We start from the raw sequence: 21720 nt of genomic DNA, 5'->3' as shown, positions 1-21720 counted from the left end.
TGCTATCTTAACATACATTAGAAGTGATTCGAAACATATAGGATCCATTGCTGTCAATTGGGCGTTGGAGACAGGTCCATTCTGTTCCCAAATTGAAACACCCTCAAACTTTGTTTCTGGGAAAAGTTCCTTGAACCCAATATTTGAGGCGTGATGTCATTTCACTCCTTCTGGTAAGCATTAGTAAAAATGAATACATTTTATCACAGGTTGTGTCATGGTTGGCAATTCAAGTTTGGTGTCATGCAGACAACATATTTCAGTATGGGTGTAGTTACAGCAGATGACTTAGGCCTACTGCTGCAGGGACAACACAGGTCCACAGTTGTTTGTGTCATTTGTGTGCATATAGGCCTACACAGGTAATAGAAGAGAAGTCATGAATAAAAGGTACATGGACCCATGCAATTGTTCTCCAGCCTTTATTTAGAGCTCAGTGTTGCAACTGAAAAGGAAAGCTAGTGGAAAGGTGAAGGCTTAGGCTGCAACTCTAAACCTATCACAGACGTAATGCTTGTTAAAGGCTCAGGAGTGTTGAAAATGCAGTTATCTGGAAAAGAGGGGGAAAGATTTCGGAAGATTTGTTTATTAGGCCTATTTTGGTGTGTGCTTCAGCTGACCTTCATAAAAAAAACATTCAAGGTAGGCCACTACTAGCCTAGGATACCTCTGGCACAGGTAACATTAGGTTCAGTAGCCTACAAGGTTAAAATGTTCAACATAAAGAAAATAGTATTAAGGCTAGAACATAGCAGCCTATTCATGGCCTAATGGCACACCCCAAATAATAATAGCCTAAAAAGTTGACTTTGCCTATGTGATTTCAAGTTTGACTGTTTTGCTGTTGCATTTTAACATTGTATTATTCAAAGTCACAATATAAGAATATATAGTTAAAATGGCCAGTTTTAACATTTCGTCCTCAACAAATTTAGCATAACCTTTTAGAAGTGCTCTTTGAGTTGCCAGTGGTGTCACCGACCGCAACTCAATCCTACATCTTGTGACATGAATGCGCACGCAACTCCACTACAATGTGGTCACACGTCACCGATTTCACAGACTGACGAACGTAGACATAACCAACCAAAATTGAGTGTGTAAACCCAATGGCCAATCACGACATTACTGATGCGGCGAAATCTGGAGGTGGGTGGGGGTTACGTTTGAGGGGTTATCAGCATCGTAGAACAAGCAGTCGACGATACTGAAGATGGCGAGAGGTTCCCGGTGTTTGCGGAGAGCGGTAGCCGAATGTATCAAACAATTGCCATCTTCAAGTAGCCGAGAAGTACCGGGGAGGAGTGGAGTGAGGTAAATGAAGGTCTTCTGGTGGGATCGTGCCGTTTTAAAGCTCTCCCCTTTCTCCCTTGTCCCAGTGGCTATCTGCTTGTTTAGCAACGTTAACGTAACCTTAACCTAACATTAACATCAACGTTAGCTAACGATATTCTGTTCAACAAGCTGTTTTGGGAGCAAACTGTTGCTTAAACCCTACCATGTTGTTAAGAGGAAACAGGAAAAGGAAACAGTGGGTTTGCAGTGGATATAAGTACACCATACGAGATTAGTTAGACATCATCGTTTTACTCTGAACTTGGTTAACGTTAGCTATCTGCTCGGTAGCCATCCAGTAGCAGCTAGTCGACGTTAACGTTAGCAGCTAGCTGTCACTGGAGCCATTTTGTTACACTTTCGCCGGGAAATTGTAAAAAATGTGTAAATTGAACGAAATAACGTTAACTTATTTAACGTTACATTCCATAAGTTGTTCAGCTAGCCATCATATTTGAGTATGCACACGTTTTGAAGCTCACATACGTAGTTAAGATTGACAAACTTTAACGATAGATTTAACATTTTGTTTCGGTGATTGATATGGGAGGTGTCATAGTTTACATTTAGGAGTTACATTTATTTCATTATATTGATTCTGGTTGACAGTCGATTCCTAGGTACCTACTTGAACTTTTTTGAGTCATCATTCGAAACATGAACAATGATTTACGTTTTGCAACACAACCTCATTGTATTTCTGAAACAGTAGCATTTGAAGGGAGAATATAGTGAAAGCAAATAGTGCTGCTTCATGGTTACACATTACATGATCAGTTGCAAAGTTGTTATTAGTCTTTGCATTTCCCTGAATGCTGATAGGACGAAATGAGGAACTGATCGTTTGACCAAGTTTTGGTGAGGTTATCAAAGTCCTTATAATCCCTCTGAGGTTATCCTCTGACCTAACTGAGATGGCTTTCTCTTACACGGCTTAGCATAGCTGGCAAAGCCAGTGGCAATATTTGACCCCTTCACACTGACACCCCATACCTCAAACTTACACCCACCTCCTGGAATTACATTAAAGAAACTCAAGTCCACTTACTCAGTCCCTTTAGTGCCACATTGTGTGACATCATGATCAGCTATGACGTACTAGGCTTGCCTGTTATCAGAGAAAGTTGTGATGTTGCCAGGAGTTGTGAAGTTGCCCTTCAAATTGCTCGCCAGGAACATAGTGTACTCATTGCAAACATTGACCTGCCAGGTACAGTTGTCTTTAATGGCATGCGACTGTCTCGCCTTGACCGGTTCATTGTTGTTCACTCAGCCTGTGTCCAGATGCATATCCAATGGACGTTGGTAGAATCTTTTATCCAAAATGAGGAGTAACATTTAACAATGAAACTCCTTTGCAAAAGAGACCACAGGAAACCAAAGTACTGCTACCAGAGGATGACAGTGTTGAAATAGGCCTACTAGTAACAGTGTGGTCAAAGGAGATAGTGGTAGAAGGAAGAAGATGAAATGCAGTCAAGACTTTCATTTTCAATTCTGTAGGTCAACCCTGTCCTTTTGTTGTTAAGTATAATTCCTTTTGAAATAATGTGCTTATTTAAACGACTATTCTTACTACCCATGGCACATTTTTGTGTAGTGTTCCTGTGCTTTATACATCTTCTTGAATGAGTCAAGAAGTGGAGTACAGGGCTTGTCTGACAGGACTCCACTGTCCAATGTTCGTGTTGGCACTTGAGTTGGTGTGCCAGGAAGCTGCTGAGACTGCGTCTTCAAAGCAGTGTTACATTCGCATGACCCAGATTCTGACTGACAGAGAGTGAGCGTCTGTGCTGTGAATATGGTCAAGTGGCATAGATGCCTTCTCCTACAAATATAGAAGTGTCTCTCATATGTCAGAATTTTCATTGTGTATACGTCAGAGGTGATTGTGCAATGCTGGGTTAGTTACACTGGTATGAGTTCTTTGAATTGCCAATGTCAACCCTATGCCTAGGCTTGTACTGTTTAATTGATGGCAGGTTTTCTAGGAAAGACTGTGGAAAATTGACCACAGATTGATTTCTTGTTTCCAGACTGTGTACTTGGGTCTTTTGTTGTTGATTATTTGTGGTGAAATTTCTGTTGATGATGGAGGTTTCTCACACACACACATGTTGTGCACACTATGTGGGCCAAATGTCAGAACTAGGACAGAGTTTTGGTCTGATGGGCTTTTGGTCCGTATGGTTGGATTTCTGCAGTGGTTATGTGCAAACGTACGAGAATAGTTAAGACTGCTGTAGGCTAGGTACATGAGCAAGCAAAACATACTTACTCAACATTTAGGAGTTGGAGGCCGCACAAGTTAGGGTTGCACTTGCTGCAATAATTAAATATTATTTGCGTTAGATTTTATGATTGGATATTTGTATTTTAGCAACACTGCAAAAAAGTTGCTTTCTATTTTTCATGAGCAACTACTTTTGTTGTCATCTTAATATTAAGTTTGATAGCAAATTATCATGTCAGTGCAGAATAAGCCCACCGGTTATTCTCACTAGCTGCCCAGGATGTTCACAATCTAGTTTTGATTATGATATTTTGCACTTTTGTCCAAAGCGACTTCCATGAACATTACTTAAGTTAATAATAACACGTTTCTTTAAGTTGAAAAAGCCTACATTAAGCATAATAGTAATCAACCAACCATGATGATCAACAACCTGTGAAAAAGAAAAGCCATCACAACAGAGCCGATCCAATATTAGTGGGGAAAAGCTTGATGACAAGCTTTTCTCAGTTTAAAGCAAGTTGCCGGTGTTTTTTTTTTTTTGCATGCTTTTTAGTTAGGTAGGCTAAGTCACTGGTTTAAGTCAAAACTCCATAAACCTACTTGTGATATGATTGTGAGGTGGTCAGACCCTGTGTCCTTGAAATCTGAAATGTGTTCTCAGCATACCCTTCCGTCACTAGAATTCATTAAGAGTTGTTATTGTAATGACATTACAAGATTATGTAAACACATTTTGGATGACTTTCAAGAAACACATCTCAAATAAAGAGTAATTGCAAGCCCATGTGCATTAAAGTGTGTGTTTGGAGTGCGTTAAATTGTGTGTGTGTGTGAGTGTGTTTAATCCAAACTTGTACTGCAAGAAGTAAATGAAATCCGTCTGCATCCCTTTATGTCTGTCTAACGTAGCTATTATTAGAAATACTGTTGAGAACCAGCTTTAGAAATGTAAGCAGACCTCTTAACAGTTTACCAGCATTCATTTTTGCTCATCTTGGTCACGAGTGGACCATTTCTCAATTGATCTCCCCTTCATGTGTTGTTTTGGAAACAGGTATCTGTCATCATGCGGGATTCTGATGACGCGAGTGCCGCCCCTGCTGGGCGCCATGTCCGGCCGCGCGGTGGTGGCTCCCGCACGCAGCTTCTTCAACCTGGCCGACACGCTCAACAAGAGGAAGGAATACTCTGAGAGACGCATCATTGGGTGAGTGAGTGGTCCTGTCCTGCCCAGCCCTGCCCAGACACACCCTCGCTGCTTCAGGCCTGGCACTGGGTGACCTAAGAAAGGTTTCCATCTCTTTATCTCCTGGGATATATTTAGCATGTTCCCATCGGCTGGTTATGCAACGGCATGGCAAGGGTACAGTGTCTCTACCTGACCCATTTGTGTGCACTGGTAGTGTAGTTAACGAAAGCTCATGATCCTGTCCAGGTTTAAGGATGAGGGAAAGTCAGTCCCAACATGGGAGAGGTCCAACATCGTGTTAATCGCTCACCACGAAGAATTTCATTGACTAAAGGAGGGAGCGGCTTTCAGCGCAGCTTTGTCTGATTCAAGATTAGAGCTCGGGGTCCCTGGCATGACCATCAGATCTGAATATTACGTCACAAGAACAACAGCCAGCTGGCTTGTTGTGCTCTCTGTTCCCGCAATATCCTGTTCTTGGACTAATAATACTCGCTGACTGACTAAGAAGCACAGGCCTGAGCCAGGGTTGTGTTGTGCTTTGATATCTTTAAATGGGTGAAAGTTGAGAATCAGTTTTTGGTGAACACTTCAGGCACACTATACACGTGTTTGGTGAACCACTGAACTGTTCCGCATAAATCTTCTTTTTTTTTTTTTTTTGGAAGGGGGGGCCGGGGAAGGCGGGGGCCTGCTTGGTTGCTATTTGTACATTTCTGTGTCAGAGGCCACACAGAAGGCTTTGCTCACAAGGATTTCTGACCTTGAGATGCAAAACATTCCACTCTGTCCCTTTTATACCCTTCATGGCAGATTAATGCGCGCTTGCGTGTCAGTCGTGGCCTTGTCACAGTCATATGCCTGCCTGCAGAATGCAGTTTGACCCTGGTCTGTTTTGCCCCAGGTACTCCATGCAGGAGATGTACACCGTGGTCGCTGGTGTAGAGGACTACCTGCACTTTGTGCCCTGGTGCAAGCGCTCGGACGTAGTCTTCCGCCGCACGGGCTTCTGCAAGGCCAAGCTCACTGTTGGCTTCCCTCCAGTAGTGGAAAATTACACTTCCCTGGTCACCACAGTGCGTCCGCACATGGTCAAGGTATGCAAGCACTGTGCACAGTCTGTATCTTTTTTATCTGTGATGCAGCAGGTTTTGCGATTTATGCCTTACTTGTATGTTTGTGTGCCCAAATTTCAGGCTGCCTGCTCTGATGGAAAACTCTTCAACCACCTGGAGACAGTGTGGCGTTTCAGCCCTGGTCTTCCTGGCTACCCACGCACGTGCACTCTTGACTTTTCTGTGAGTGCTACAATTAGAATCTGATTCACATACTGAATTCAGGCCCACCCATTGAAATCTGTGGTACCTTTTTTATGTTTTTACCTTTTTATGTTGGCTGCTGTAAGCCTGCTGTAAGCCTGCCTTGGTATGCCTTGGTATCCCCCGCCATTCACTTTTATTGGCTTGCTTTTTGGAGATGCTTGATTCTTCCCTGCATTCCTACAGTGTATTTGGCATCCTAATAAGAACAAAGCTATTCATAATGTTAAGCAATTTCCCATGTCTGTTGTTTTGACTGATGAGTAAAGCTCTGAGCATGGTCTCACCGATGGCTCGTTCTCGCTCTCTCTCTCCTCTAGATTTCCTTTGAGTTCCGCTCCCTGCTGCACTCTCAGTTGGCCACGGTCTTCTTCGACGAGGTGGTGAAGCAGAATGTGTCGGCCTTCGAGCGTCGTGCAAAGAAGATCTATGGTCAAGAGACGGCCATTCCCCGTGAGCTCATGTTCCATGAGATCCATCACACGTAACGCACGCCTTGAGGCACATGGAGGAGAGGCGGAGCTAAAAGGTTGCCCGGGGGGGTGGGGCTTGAGGTTGAAGCAAGCGGATACGGGGGCCAGGATTTTAAGTGGGGGTATAAAGGTGCCTAAAGACCATCCTTGCCTTTGTCAACAAGACAATTTTTTTCTTTCTCTCTCTCTTTCTCTCTCTTTCGTTATTCTGTCACCCCCCAGCCTGTGGAGGGATTTAAGCTAGGCTGAAGTCTGCCCTGTGGGCAGGTCCTTTTTTTCTTTCTTTCTTTCCTTCTTTCTTTCTCTCTCTCTGTCCCCAAATCCCCTCCTGAATGTCACCAAGCCCATTATTGGCGCCATCTGTTCTGGCTGCTGATTCTTGAGGCTGTGTGTGAGGGGGGATGATAGTTCCACATCCAGCCAAAATGGACAAAGACGAACTGCAGACTCATATGTTGTCTCACAAGGGCTAATTTGATCAAATGAACACATTTCAGGAAAAAAAAAAAAAAAAAAACAGCAGGGAGACTAAGAGAGTAGTGTAAGATTTAAGATTCAGATGAATTCCCTTTATGGCATTCGCATAATGCTTCGAATGCCAATGCTGCCAAAAAAAACAAGTGGTTTTGTTTGAAAGCAGGCATGAATTATGGACTTCAGATAAGTGATCAGTATTTCAATCAGAAAGGGACTAGAGCGATGTCAGCCACGGGCTCCAGACGGTTAAACGTGCTCCGTGAAGGAGGAGGCAGAATAGATGTACCGCAATGTTGAGCACAATGATGGAACACACAACAAGCACACAATGGCCGTGTTTCCCAGATTTGTTAAGAAGCTCTTAAGTGCTAAGAACTTCTTAGGAGTGCTCTAAGAACGCTCCTAAGAAGTGTTTAGCACTTAAGACCTTCTTAACAAATCTGGGAAACACGGCCAATAAGAGTTCTACCTGTTCACAGACTCCTCTGAAAGGTGCTACATTCTTCTATGCCAACAAGTCCCAAAGGGATGTGAGGTTGGTAGATACTTCCAAAGCCTTGTCTGTGAAGGGGGGGGGGATAAGGTGTGCCTTATCAGGGTTTGTGAACAGAGCGGTGGCTAGAGTGTTAAAAGGTCGTAGATTTATAATGCTTCTCTTGCGGCGGCAGCGCCAACGACAACGCCTCAGAGTGACCGTAGCTTATTTCTTTGTTGTTTCTAAGACGTGTTACCGTGTGCAATAGCGTTTCTGAAGTTTTGGATTTGAGTGCTGGTAGCGCTTGCAAACTGTGGATGCCCACTGCTTTGAAAAAGGGCCCAAACTGCTGTCGGCGTGCAGCAGACGACCGCCTCTGGTATGGTGTCGGCGGCGACTCGTCTGTTGCAAGCCCCAGCAGATTGCAGCAGTAGTGAGGTATCAGTATCGGCCACCCTAAACCCCCAGTCTTTGGACTATTCCAAATCACCAGTGCAGTTCTGTTGCATTTGTGTTAAGTTACAGCATTTATTTATCATTATCTTTTAAAAAAAAAATATGTATACATTTGTCATTATCTATTTATTTAGGTTATGGGAAGACCACACTGTACAGAACATACTGACTTAAGACCACAGATCAGTGCTCATTGTAGAGAATTCAATGTCTTTGTTGTGGTTTCTTTTTTTTAGTGTAAATTAAGAATATTTTAATTTGAGTGTTTGGGTGAAATGTATACAGACTGCATGGTTCATAAAGTATTTTTATATTTAAGAAAACGTGTCTGGGGCTTTGATTTCTGTCATGTCTTTCCATCAGGTTCTGGCTAGTTTAACTTGCAGTCGCGACGCTGCAAATAGATGGGTCATGTGAATGATAATAATAGTCTCACAAACTATGTGCACTGGTCGTGACCTCTAGAGGATTGTATTCGTGTTTTAGGCCTGAAACTCCGTATGGGTTTCAATCTTGAAATTACACAATCACCTCACATTTGTTTTGTGGACATTTTTAGCAACATTCTATTTATTGAATCTGATGTGCTACAACACTGTGATGAATTCACAATGCCTTATGCCACTGAAAGCACAACAAACTTGTTTTGTAAATTAATTTTTATTTAAATTAAAAAAAAAAAAAAAAAAAAATCACAATCAATGACTTAATACAAAAACACTGAGCGATCACTGCTAAATGTATGCGTTTGAGAGAGAGAAAAACAACATCCCAACTCTAGAGCTACTTGACGGTGACTGTCCAACCACACAGCAGTTTGGCCCACTGACGAACATAAACAGTGAAGTGGATGTTAAGAAAAACATATGCGATCACACAAGATGATTGGCTGGAGATATGGAACATTTGATTGGTTCAAACTGCTGTGCTACAGCCATGGCAATGCAGGCCACACATTCCACAAAGACAGACCCTCCCACCCCTCTTCTTCACCGACAACTGGGTGCACGACATGGTGGCAATCACAAGGGTAAACGAGGCACTCATGTCCAGTTTGAATGGGTCAAAAGGCCCTAACTTTAGTGTAAACCTTTCAGGTGGCAGGCTTAGGCATTATGAGCTGCTTAATTGACCCTTTTGAGCAATTTTACATTAATTCTACATCTTCCTACTGTCTGACAAGCTCATAGTATCTGGTTGTAAAAGCCCTGCGTTAGTGTCACTGTGTGGGGTGTGCAATACACTATACACCCCAATCCACATACGCCAAACACCAAGGCAACAGCATCAAAAACAAACAAAAATAACAAACCATGACAATCTTATGTCACCAGAGAGGACCATGTGCATTTCTTCCGATGCTTTAGCAAACTCTGCATATGTGCGTTTCAAAAGGGGACAAGGCAGCCAGTGGGCCACAGTCATTTCTAGGTGCCTGTCTTCCAGCCATAGAGTAGGGTTAGGGTAGGGACTTCAGCTGAGAGTGAGTAAGAGTGGAACAGTGGCTAAACTCTGGAGGAGGGATAAGAGGAAGGGGTTGTATGTCCTAAAAGAAGACGTAAAGGGCGGCTGAAAAGGGTCATCCGTTGGGCAGCTCCTTCTGACACTTGCAGCAGGTGAGCAGGGGAGTGGAGTCGGCCAAGGGCAAATCGTGCCCCTCTGCCTCTCTCTCCCTGCTTAAGAAGTCTATCTGGGGCTCAGGGCAACGAGGCGCTTAGAACATGCCACCTCCCATCCCGCCCATGCCACCCATGCCGCCCATGCCACCCATGGCTGGAGCCTTTTCTTCCTTGGGCATCTCCGTGACTACGGCTTCGGCCGTCGACAGCAAGGACGCCACACCGGCTGCGTCCAACAGGGCCGTCCTCACAACCTGCATGGAAAAAAAAAAAAAAGGTGGTCATGTCAACAGATTAGAACGGTGTACTTGATGAAAAATCAAACATGACATTACAAGATTATCAGGTGCATCCTTCAAATGTGAGGGGGGGGGGGGGGGGGAAGTCACGCAATTTTGTTTTTATTTTAAATACAGATAAAACATATTGGCTATCGCTATCCTGTTGTTAACTCTTGCTCCATTGAAGGCTAGAGTTATGTGGAAGTAATATTGGAGTACCCTGCATAGCAGACAATGATGTCAAAAGGCAAAATGGTTGCCTTGCTGCGTGTGAGAAGTAGTAACTATGTGTCTTACCTTCGTGGGGTCAATGATGCCCTTCTCCACCATGTTGACATATTCCCCGACTAGGGCATCATAGCCAATGCCGACATCACTCTGAAGAATCTTCTCCACCACCAGAGCGCCCTCCACCCCAGCATTCTTAGCAATAGTCATGGCTGGAACGCGCAGAGCTCGACGAATAATATCAATACCTACAAATCGTAGAGAATATCCAAAAGATGAGACCATCATAAAAAAAAATCAAAAATGTGTGACATATCAGTGTTGGTTTTTCTTTTTAAATATCACTCATGATAACTGACAGCCAGGTCACCTGGTAGTTCAGACTTCCTGTCTATGGCTTATATATTAAAAAATCATGTCTTTAGTTATGAGTCATCAATCACAGGTACTGACAAATGGTTAGTCATCTCTTATTTATGAAATAAGTACTGGACAAGATATGTGTGGGTTGCTTGTTTCACTGCTTAACAACACCAAGTAATGTAGGTCGGGACGTACCAATCTTCTGGTCAGCATTAACAGGCTTGATGGTATCCAGAGCAGGGATACACTGCAGTAGGGCACAGCCACCACCTGGCACAATGCCTTCCTCTACAGCTGCCCGGGTGGCATTCAGGGCATCTGTTACTCGATCCTTCTTTTCATTTACCTCAACATCGCTTGTACCGCCAATCTGAAAACAAACAAACACACAAAAAATAAAACACAACTGTGCTGAACCCTTGTAATCGATAAGAAAAAACCCCAAGAATTTCCCACCTATTATTATTATTATTATTATTATTATAATACTGTTACTATAGATAAAGTAAATGCATCAAATCTCAGATCTCTCAGCTAGCCAGTAAATATGCTAAAGCCTACCAGGAGTCATTCCACTGATGACTATTTTTAAAGTAAAAGCTATTCAGCATCTAACATATATCTTAAAAGAGCAAGGCAAGCCACCATTGGCACTCTGAGTGCATGACAGCCTGCATTTCATTTGCTTTTTTGTTTTGTTCTTAATGAAAACATTATCCACAAGTGAATTTTACTGCCCCCGTCTTGTCACATCCTTACATGTTCATAAATCACATGGCATACTATGGAACTCAAATTGTTCATAAGGCTGCGCATTGTTTCCTCGCTGTTCTCTTTCCCCCTCCCTCTCACCTTGAGGACAGCCACTCCGTCGGACAGCTTGGCCAGTCGCTCGTTCAGCTTCTCCTTCTCATAGTCGCTGGTGGTGTCCTCAATCTGCTCAGCGATCTCGTTGGCACGCTTCTCGATTAACGCCGGGTCCCCTTTGCCTTTAAGCATCATCGTGTCATCTTTGGTGACCACTACTTCGCCCACCTTTCCAAAGTGGTGTGGCTGAATATCCTCAAGGGCCAGGCCTGTAGCCTCGTCACCAAAAACCTGCATACAGAGAAAGTTAACACCTGACTTTGGAAGACAAATCAACGCAGTAAAGAAGAGAGAGGAAACGCTAAAAAGAAGAACAACTAAAAAAGAGTGAGTGAGTGAGTTTGAGTGTGCTTACAGTGCCCCCGGTGGCAATGGCAATATCCAGCAGCTGGTTCTTCCGATTGTCCCCAAAGCCAGGAGCCTTCACAGCAACTATTTGCAGTCCCACTTTTAGCCTGTAGGTAGCATAGGAGACCAACAAACCATAAATAATACAGACACTGACTTATAAACCTTCCAATTTCTAGCCACCGCAGGGGAAAATAGCAACCACCTATTTCCTGACTAAGATTGTACAATGACTTTAAATGCAGCCTGCTAACTGCATAACTATAACTTGCACTAAGGCATATGTAGCGCTGTAATGGATAGGTCACCCCTGTGTCTAGACAGAGTGGGCAGCGTGTTGGGTCAGACCTGTTGAGGACCAGTGTGGTCAGTGCCTCCCCATCCACATCCTCAGCCATGATGACAAGAGGCTTGCGTTGCTGGTTGGCCATCTCCAAAGCAGGGACTACGGCCTGAATGCTGGAGATCTTCTTCTCACTCAGGAGAACCAAAGCATCCTGGAACTCGCACTTCTGACCTGCGGACAGGAGGAAGAGAAAACACACATGAAATGTACAGAAACTGTTGTGAAACTTTGTGTAAAAATACTACTACTACGACAATTATAATAACAATAATAAAAAAAACTATTAAAAAAAGTCCTATGTCCTAACAATGACTAACTCACCCTTCGCGGTGTTGATGAAATAGGGAGAGATGTAGCCACGATCAAACTTAAGGCCTTCAATGATCTCCAACTCGTCATGCAGGGTTTTGCCATCCTGTACGTAAAATGAAAGATCCAAATGAAGCAACTGCTATTTCCATTGATGGGTTCCATATTATTATACTGTTTGGCATAGTTCATTCAGTCTTACCTTTACAGTGAGAACACCATTTCGGCCCACTCTCTTCATTGCATCTGAGATGAGAGTACCAATCTCGCTGTCTCCATTGGCAGAAATAGTTGCCACCTGCCACAAGAGGGAGATGTTACATGTGAGTAACCACAGCGAATGGTCAGTCATGACATTAAAGGCTGTTCCTCAAAGTTAAGGTGGAATCCTTCAAGGCTGCTATTTGAAGGATGTTACTTCAAGTCCCACCAAAGAACTGTTCCAATGTCAAGCATACATCAAAGTCTACCAAATTCTACCAAGGCCAAAGTCCTTTGTTTCGCTACATTTTCGAGGGTGCACATGTGTATCATCTGCATGCTTGGAACACCCACAATCCTGCACATTTATAGAGGATTTAAAATCTGTACTAAACAAGGCAGTTCTCCACATATTTAAATGTAAACATCATCTTATTGTCACTATGTAAAGTAGTCTAAATGAACTATGGGCTCAGCTCACTTGGAGAACTTTGAACTCTCACACAGTGATTGTGTAAGGAAGGTATTTAGGAAAGGTATTTAAACCTTTTCCAATGAGAGCAATGGCAAGCTATGTAGCACATTACATGGTGTACTACATAGTGAGCTTTTCTTTTTACAATTTTGCTTAATGGTTGCTGCTCTGTGGTTTATGTTGGCATTGGCAATTTTATCAAATATGTATCATTTAATTGATTGACTTGGGAGAATGACAGTGGTGCATTGTTTTTCAAAAATAAGTGGACAGGAGGCATGACTTTCAATAACGCATACGGTACATGTAGCTTCCTACGTACTCACTAGTCTGTTCCATTGTGTGTTTTTTTTTTTTTTTTTTTTTTTAAAGGTTATTTTTTGGGCTTTTTATGCCTTTAATTGGACAGGACAGTAGAGAGAATGACAGGAAGCGAGTGGGAGAGAGAGCTGGGGTGGGATCCGGAAAGGACCACGGGGCGGGAATCGAACCCGGGTCACCGGCGTGCGGTGCAGGTGCCCCAGCCAGTTGCGCCACGGCTGGGGCCCATTGTGTGTTTTCTGAAGGCTAATAAGAAGCCTTGCCTTGTCTTGTCTTGTCTTGTCTTTGAAGGATTTGAATCGGCAGGGCTCACTTCTACCAAGCCTGAATCCTTAAGGATCCTCGACTTTGAGAAACAGCCATTAACTTACATCAACTAACTTCACTCCAGCACAACAGCCCTTACCTGCGCAATCTCCTCTGGTGTAGTGACTGGCTTGGACAGCTTCTTCAGCTCGTCGATGACCGTCTCTACAGCCTGCATTACACCGCGTCGGATCTCTACCGGGTTGGCGCCTTTGCTGATGGTGTCAAAGCCCTCCTTGGCGATGGCGCGAGCCAAGACGGTGGCTGTGGTGGTTCCATCTCCAGCCTCCTCGTTTGTGTTGTTGGCTACGTCCTGCACGAGCTTGGCTCCGATGTTCATGAATTTGTCCGTCAGATCGATGCTCTTGGCCACCGTGACGCCATCCTTGGTAACCTTGGGGCTTCCCCAACTCTGCTCGATGATTACTGTGCGGCCCTGCGGGACAGCCAAGGATTTAGTTTAGTTTATTTGGTTTATTTAAAGCAGGGACCATGTACAAGGTTCATTAGTTACATGAAGTGAAGTGATGACTTGTAGCAGATTATAGCTAACAGTTAATTTCCACCCGCCAGTCCCTGACTCTCTCTCACACATCAATACATTTTTGTAGAAATACTACTAGTGATTAATGCTGGCAAGACTGATTACTCAAAATCCATTTTTTCACTTCACATGAGAAAGTATAAAATTCTGTGAAGCTTTTCAGATTACTAGGAAGAGCGTTCCATGCTTTAACAGCTCTAAAAGAAGAGAAAAAAACGTCCCTGTTAAAACACTGATACAGCACTTCCATGAGCAGTCATATCTACTTAGGCTACATTGACATATTTCTGGGTATGAAGGAAAAGACCTGGCTGAAAATTATCGAAAAGTTCAGGAAAATCCATGTCATGGCGCTATTGGGATGGCAGCTACTAAATCATACTATGAAAGAAGTTGGCTTTCATGAGGTTTGTGAGACTCTTCCTACAGCTCTCAAAAACATCACAGAAATGACCCTTGGTGTCGTAACTACTCCTGTTTTTCAACCTCTGGGAATTCGGATTTACCTTGGGTCCCATGGTGACGGCCACGGCATCAGCCAGTAGGTCCACGCCTTGCAGCATGAGGGCACGGGCATCGGCGCCGAACTTCACGTCCTTGGCATAAGCTCGGGTGAGGTGTGGGGCCAGGGCTCTGCACACAGGCCGCACCTGTCTCATCACAGTGGGAAGGCGGAACATGTCTGTGGACAAAGAGCCAGACAAAACACCACTGATCTATTAGCTCTAGGTCAAAGATATTTGCTTAAATATTCAGTTCAAAGCACATCAATGGTTAAACCCAGTCACATTTGTCAGCTAGTCCAAACTTTAGGGTTTCATCATAAAAATAGCACTTCACTAGATTCTATTTAATTTGCCCAGGGTACATCAGGCAGGGAAAATAGTAGTCATACAGAAGTCTTTTCGGCTTTCAGTGTGCGGATAAATCAAAAGACAAGGAATGCTAAATAAGCCAAGCATTTAAGTGCCAAATTATTATATCAATATTTTATATGGGTTTAGATTAAATTGATAAGAAATTATATGACGAAAGACTGTTGCTTCCTTTCATCACCGGACGCACTACTGCGAAGAACCCACGTGTACTGGGGTCATGCGTCACAAGGTCAGAATCTCCCAGACCTCCTGCGTTCAAATGAAGTGCGCAAAAGATTACATTTGACATGCGTTTAAGTCAGTCATTCATTTCGCACAGCATCGTAATTATCACTCTTATTAATGAAGGAAAATAGAGTCAACACCTGGTAACGTTACCCAGGGAATTCTGAATTGTTACTACGAGGTGGGGGTGATGTTACATTCATTCATTTGCCACACACACAAAAAAGAATTCCGATGCCTATGTCTGGCTAGTTAGCTTGGCAAATGATTTATAAACAACGTCGGTATTACGAACACATGGTCTCATTTCATCCAAAGGACTCTCTGCAATATGTCAAAAACCCACTTTGTGTTTTGACGTTAGCTGCTATCTAAAGTTGCCTTACGTTGTACGAGAATTCGCGCAATAACTTAAATTCATGCAGACGTTATAGCGCTGTGCGCTATACATTTCCCATAAAGCGCACCTCCTTTAAGCCAAACCAAATTGTACATAACGTTAAGTCCAATATGGCAAGAATTAAGACTAAACTGCCAAGTCGCTTTGAATTGCCTTGTATCGTAAAGGAAGCAAGCTCGTCCGTGATCTAGCGCCAGGTGTAATGTTGCATTATGTCATCATAAAAAATAATGTTATAATCTAGGTTTAACATGTATTCTGTTGTGCACGTGTATGCGTCAAGGCAATACAAGTAGTTAATACTTACTTGTCGTTCGAGTAAGTTAGATGTGACGGTGTGGAGAGTCTACTTGATGGTCCAGATGAGGACACGGAATGATATAAGCAGGGGGTACCGAGTTTCAGTACTACAACCTTCAAACCATGCACATGCTTTACTTCATCCGGGTAACATACCGGCATTCCCCGGAACATGAATTATGCATAAAGGTGTACTTTCATACGTACTTTAAGTCTTCTCTCATTTATTTCTACATACGCGTCCTTGCAATTTGCACATGAAACATAGGGTAAAATAACAGGAGAAAATCAGACAAAGACTTTCATGTGATTTAATCTGTGATTGTTTCTGTAATCCACGTTCCGGGGCACCTAGTTCTAGAATTTTCTCAGTTTACGATTGGAGAAAAAATCGTGAGGTCAGAGGTTAAAATTGCGTAAATCTGCTGCAACAATTAAGTCACATAATTGTTATTTTGACTTAACTTGAACTGTAGCACATTAATTTCTTTACAGGTGTGTTTTTACTTAATTGGAACCAACTGGCAAAGTGTTTACTTGGCAATTTTTCCAAAGAATATTCCAGATCGAATTCGGCATTTCCTTTGACGCATGCGCACTGACCTTCTGGATATTTCTTCCTTCACGTGGGTAGTCATTCAGTGCTCGGCGTGTCCATTTCTTCTTACGTTAAGATATCTGGGTGCTTGAACACGACTCACTGACTGCCAACAACCGATTGAAATGGTAAGACTTCATAACACCTCATCAACTGTGTTGAATCATACATAACTGTCAAATACTTTCTGTGTTCTTGGTTATGACTGGATAGCTGACTTATGCATTATATACAAGAGAAGAGACCTGTCATGTAAGCTAGGATAGCTAGTTAGCTAACTACTTGGTCCTGTTACTCTCAGCAAGGTCAGACACTAACTGACTGAATGCAATTAATGCACACACAAGCTGGTGATGGTAGCAGGTCTTTTAACATTTGTAGACATCTTGCACACAATCTTCCATCACGTTTATGTCAGAGATTTAGTTCAGAGCTTGCACGCTGTTCGCCTTTCTGGACCATGTCGCGGGCAACGAAAGGGTTATAAGCTAAGGAAATTTTACCTAACGTAAGCAAGCAACATAGCGAATATGAGGCGAGCTTATGAGATGAGAACAACTTTGTAGTCGATCTACTCACTTATTGTCATCTAGAGTACGAGATGATGTAATCTCCACAATGCCCTACTGTGTGGAATCTAAATCTGAGGTGAGGTGCCATCCATAGAAGAACTGTCGAATGGCTAGTCAACGAGTCCTCATGGTTTTCTCACAAGAATACTTATGCTGAAAATTTAATTTCGTACGTTTTGGAGAATCATGCTGTGACATTCAAGAACAGGTCCCTTCGTTATATTTAAATGCTTGGGAATTCGTGTCGTCCTCGTGTGTTTCCGGGTCATCCCCATTCTAGCTCTTCTTAGGCGCTTTTCCCCTGTCACTTTAGGGTGGTTTGCTAAGACTTCTCATAAAACATTTATAAAACAGTTACAGTGTAACCGACTGTGATGTATTATTTTTGTCTATCTCTCAAGTAATGTCTAACCCCCTCCCCCAGCCAGCCACACACACACACACACACACTCTCACACTCTCCTTCCCCTTGATGTCCCGTGTGATCTATGTACATAAGCTGAAATCCTTTTGAGATTGTAGGTGAGAATTGCGGAGTCATTTCTAATAGGATACATTGGACCACCATAGGAATGTCACTTTACAGAGCCATATCTGTTACAGTCATAGACATCATAGTACCTATCTATCACAAGGAACTGGTACCCCTTAGACAAAAGGCAGAGTAGGAATTGTACATTCATGCGCTGCATGTGTTCTCTTTGTCACAGTTTGACAACTGAGATGAAAGTATTGAAAGAAAGAGTATTGATTCAACTCTGGACATAAGGTTGAGGTTATTGATTCTCTGGAAAGACAGACAGATTGTAGATAAAGTAGGTTCCAACTCTTTAACCTTTACTCATGACCATTAGCAGTACATCCTAGGTGTCATGATTATAACAATATAATGCGAGCAGAAAAAAATGTGAAATGTTAACGTGTTGATGTTTTTAAAATTCCACCCCAGTTCGTAACAGGAAATATCCTCATATGTTCATTCATTTGCAATATATAGTGTATAAGTTATCAAATTATTGTTAGGCAGTCTCATGTGTCTTAACTCTGTTTGAGTTCCCTATAGACCAGGCACCAGAGTTGATCTCTGTTCAGTCTGTGTCCTTAGTTCTAAGCTGCCATGATAAATATTAACAAAGCTCTCCCTCTGTCTACACCATAACCCACCCCCGCTGGGGTAAAACTGGACTGAACCTGCATGTCCTCTCCATCCCCCCACTGTTTCATGACCTTCATTCAAGGTCAATAGGCTGCTATTGCAACAAATTCTTATCTTCATCTGTCTAGCTTTCTCATGTCCACAGAACTTAGTAAAACATGTCAAGGTTGTATAGGCCTACTAGATGGTAAAATTTGTTTTTTTTTTGCTTTTGCGAATTTACATTTTAAGACTTCTCCATCCAAATTCTTTGACCAAATTTACACAGACAAAGCACACGTTTGTAACTGAGAGGAGGATGTTCATCCTTGCTACAATGCTTAGCTTGTGCGTTTCTTATTACAGCAATAATCATTTAGTTTATTAATCAACATTATTGTAATTGATGGGGATTTTGTACTGGTATGATTAGCTTGTATTGTATTTGGTATCCCCTCACATAATTACTGTAGAGTAGTATAGTAATTATATAGTATCTATGGTCAATTCTGCGTTGATGCATTTACATTTTTTTACATTTGGAATAAGATGTGTGCTTGCAAACTCAGAGCCTCGTGTTTGTACTTATTGATAATTGCTGTGTAATTATGTGCCACACGGTATCATTATAGTGTAACTAGTGTGCTGCAGTATAAACTAACAACTATTTAGAAACAATACAGACCTCAGAATTTGGTTAAGAGGCGATAACCCTGAGACTTGATCTATGCAGCCAAATGTTAAGTAAGTCTGTTGCGAAACCAATGCCAAATGCCAATAACCATTGCCCTCTAGTGGCCAGTCGAGCATATTGCACAATGAATTCACAGCCCCTTGTGCACTCTGCTCTCTCCTTCCACAGGCTTTCCGGAAATTTCTGCCTATGTTTGACCGCGTGCTGGTGGAGAGGCTAGCGGCAGAAACTGTGACAAAGGGTGGCATCATGTTGCCAGAGAAGTCACAAGCCAAAGTGTTGCAGGCCACAGTGGTGGCGGTGGGCCCCGGCTCTGTCAACCAGGTGATTAGAAGAACCCTGCACACAGACATGTCGAGGCTTAGTTAAGCCCAATTAATCACTGTTGTCATGGAGTCGATTGCACTGGAAACTTTTGTTATTTACATTTGAATCTTTTGGTAAATGAATTCTTTGTTGATGGAGATTTGTTTGTATCAGCTGTGAAACACTGATTTCTTTTTACTTCAATTCTTCTGTTTGTTTTAGAAAGGGGACATGCAGCCTGTCTGTGTAACAGTTGGTGAGAAAGTGCTATTACCGGAATATGGAGGAACCAAGGTTATTCTTGATAACCAGGTAATGGTTTAAACCAATAAATGTATTTTCTGTCAGCATCATGGATTAATGTTGCATTATGCAAGAGATCTATCAATGTCGAAGGCAATATTTAAATTGTAGAGATTTATTTAAATGCATTTATCGCATTATGCTACACAAGTGTTGTCTTTTAGATTCTTTTTTCCACTGCTTGATAGTGGAAATACTTTTCTCTAATAATTTTCAAAATATTTGGATTCAAATGTTCAAATGCTACACATTCTTACCATTTTGTCTGTTCGCTTTGTGTTTGCTCTAACACACTGTTATTCATCTGTCCCCTAGGATTACTTCCTGTTCCGGGATGCTGATATCCTGGGCAAATATGTGGACTGAAGTCTGTTGTTCCTCCTCATCTCCATCCTCACCCTAGAAAAGAAGAAAAATGGTTGTTCTTTCATATATTTGTTCTTTTTCTATGTTCAATTGTAAATAATTATGATCATGTTTTGTTTAATAATAAAGTGACCTAGGCCCATCCTGATGCTGTGCCTTTCCTCACTTGATAACCCATACATACACCTCATGCTGTTCATTATTTGTATCTATATTGAGACATGACACTATCCTGATGCATGTCTTGAAAATGTGAGGCTTTTATTGAATGCTACATTTTTATGTTCAGTTCAACCATATTTTGTAACACCATTAAATGTAGTGAAAACAATGAGCACATTTTATTATACTCCAGACACATATAATCAGTTTGAATGCAGATTTCCTCAAATATTTTTGAAGGCTAGCTAGAATGGTAGGCATAATAAATGAATAAAATCCTAGCTTTTGCCACTAATTTGTACAAAGAGAGGTGTGATGTGCAAAAAGGCACCAGCAATGTGAACCTGATGACTTGACTAAATATTTTTCTTGCTAATTTTTGCTGTGACATCTACATGCATAGAAGACTTTCCTTGCTAATGAACAGACAACTGTCCCATTTGTCACTGCTTTGCTCGGGCCTCTTTTTAAAGAATACCTTACAGATGGGTGGTGTTAAATGCGTCTGAACCTGTGTAGCATCTTTCAATACAACATTACCATCGTAAAGTGGGTAGTTGGAATGTCTGTCGCTGTAATTGTGCAGAAGACACAAAATTTGCAGGACCACTGAAAAAGGTTTCTTTCTGAATATAATGTATTTATTTCATCCAATTAGAAGTCATTATGGCTTAAACTGTAAATGGACTTGAACTTGGAAGTTCTCTGAACTTGCCATGTACTGGGCTCTTCTGTGGTACTTTTGATAGGTTTACTTCAAAATCTTACATCAAATCTTTAAAGGTTACTTCAAATCCAGAGTTACTTTACATGAGGGCAAACACTATTATAAAGTGTTTCCCTTTGCAATCAAAATGACAACATTTAATGTTTGAGTGGTGTCTTTGACTTCTGGCCAGATGATGGCAGTGGTGAGAAACATTGAGTGTTCCTCATGAATATTGCATTTTTGCATGATGAAGGACCATTGAACATGTGGTTGTTTTTGCATTATCAAATAAACAGTAAGGATTATGAAAGCTTGTTAGCATATAATTAGAAATACGAGCAGAGGAAAAGTCAATAAGGCATGTTTGCTTAGATGATGTCTGACAAGGCACATAAAAGAATTTACAGGAGGTCATAAACATTCAGGTGAATGGACATATTTATAGGGAAATCCAACCGAATATATAGCACACAGACTATTGTTTCTCATGAATTAGGCTGAGGTTAATGAATTAGGTTAGCTACACTTCCATTAACTTATTTTTCTGGTAAATTTGTGTAATTAGTGCGGCTCTTGTGAAGACGATTATGCCTGGATTATGTTACACATGACACTGGTGAACGCTATATTATTGAGGTCTCATGATTAGTTGTACTCGTAGTTGTAGATGTTCAGAATTAAGGCTCCATTTTCTCTTAATAGCAGTTTTCACAACAGAATGATGGACGTTGACATTTCTAGCTTTATATTTTGGAGAGTTGGACTTGGTTTTGGTAACATCAGATAGGTTCAAATCCCAAATGGATTGACTGGTCTAATGAAAATATTGGAGTAAGGACGCATCCTTCCCACCAAATGCTCTTGGAGAAGTCTATACACATTCCGGGGGAATGATCACTGATCC

At 42.0% G+C, this 21720-nt stretch overlaps 3 protein-coding genes across 3 annotated transcripts; 2 read left to right on the top strand and 1 right to left on the bottom strand.

Moving 5' to 3' along the window:
- Positions 1–1177: 1177 nt before the first annotated feature.
- Positions 1178–8652, top strand: coq10b (coenzyme Q10B). Its single transcript, XM_062534320.1, has 5 exons — positions 1178–1314; positions 4626–4778; positions 5665–5857; positions 5957–6058; positions 6400–8652. The coding sequence occupies exons 1-5, from the start codon at positions 1214–1216 to the stop codon at positions 6565–6567; spliced, it is 717 nt and encodes a 238-aa protein (XP_062390304.1). The 5' UTR covers positions 1178–1213; the 3' UTR covers positions 6568–8652.
- Positions 8642–16193, bottom strand: hspd1 (heat shock 60 protein 1). The gene is made up of 11 exons (XM_062534319.1): positions 15979–16193; positions 14675–14850; positions 13725–14060; positions 12524–12619; positions 12334–12427; positions 12015–12183; positions 11674–11773; positions 11304–11549; positions 10647–10821; positions 10158–10336; positions 8642–9833 (listed from the first exon to the last, which is right to left on the bottom strand). The coding sequence occupies exons 2-11, from the start codon at positions 14846–14848 to the stop codon at positions 9675–9677; spliced, it is 1728 nt and encodes a 575-aa protein (XP_062390303.1). The 5' UTR covers positions 14849–14850; positions 15979–16193; the 3' UTR covers positions 8642–9674.
- Positions 16194–16538: 345 nt separating this feature from the next.
- On the top strand, positions 16539–20088 carry hspe1 (heat shock 10 protein 1). The gene is made up of 4 exons (XM_062534321.1): positions 16539–16697; positions 19139–19294; positions 19499–19588; positions 19895–20088. The coding sequence occupies exons 1-4, from the start codon at positions 16695–16697 to the stop codon at positions 19943–19945; spliced, it is 300 nt and encodes a 99-aa protein (XP_062390305.1). The 5' UTR covers positions 16539–16694; the 3' UTR covers positions 19946–20088.
- Positions 20089–21720: the final 1632 nt, after the last annotated feature.

This window comes from Sardina pilchardus, chromosome 4 (assembly GCF_963854185.1).
Source record: "Sardina pilchardus chromosome 4, fSarPil1.1, whole genome shotgun sequence".
Classification (NCBI taxonomy): domain Eukaryota; kingdom Metazoa; phylum Chordata; class Actinopteri; order Clupeiformes; family Clupeidae; genus Sardina; species Sardina pilchardus.
This window is presented reverse-complemented; position numbering and strand designations above follow the sequence as displayed.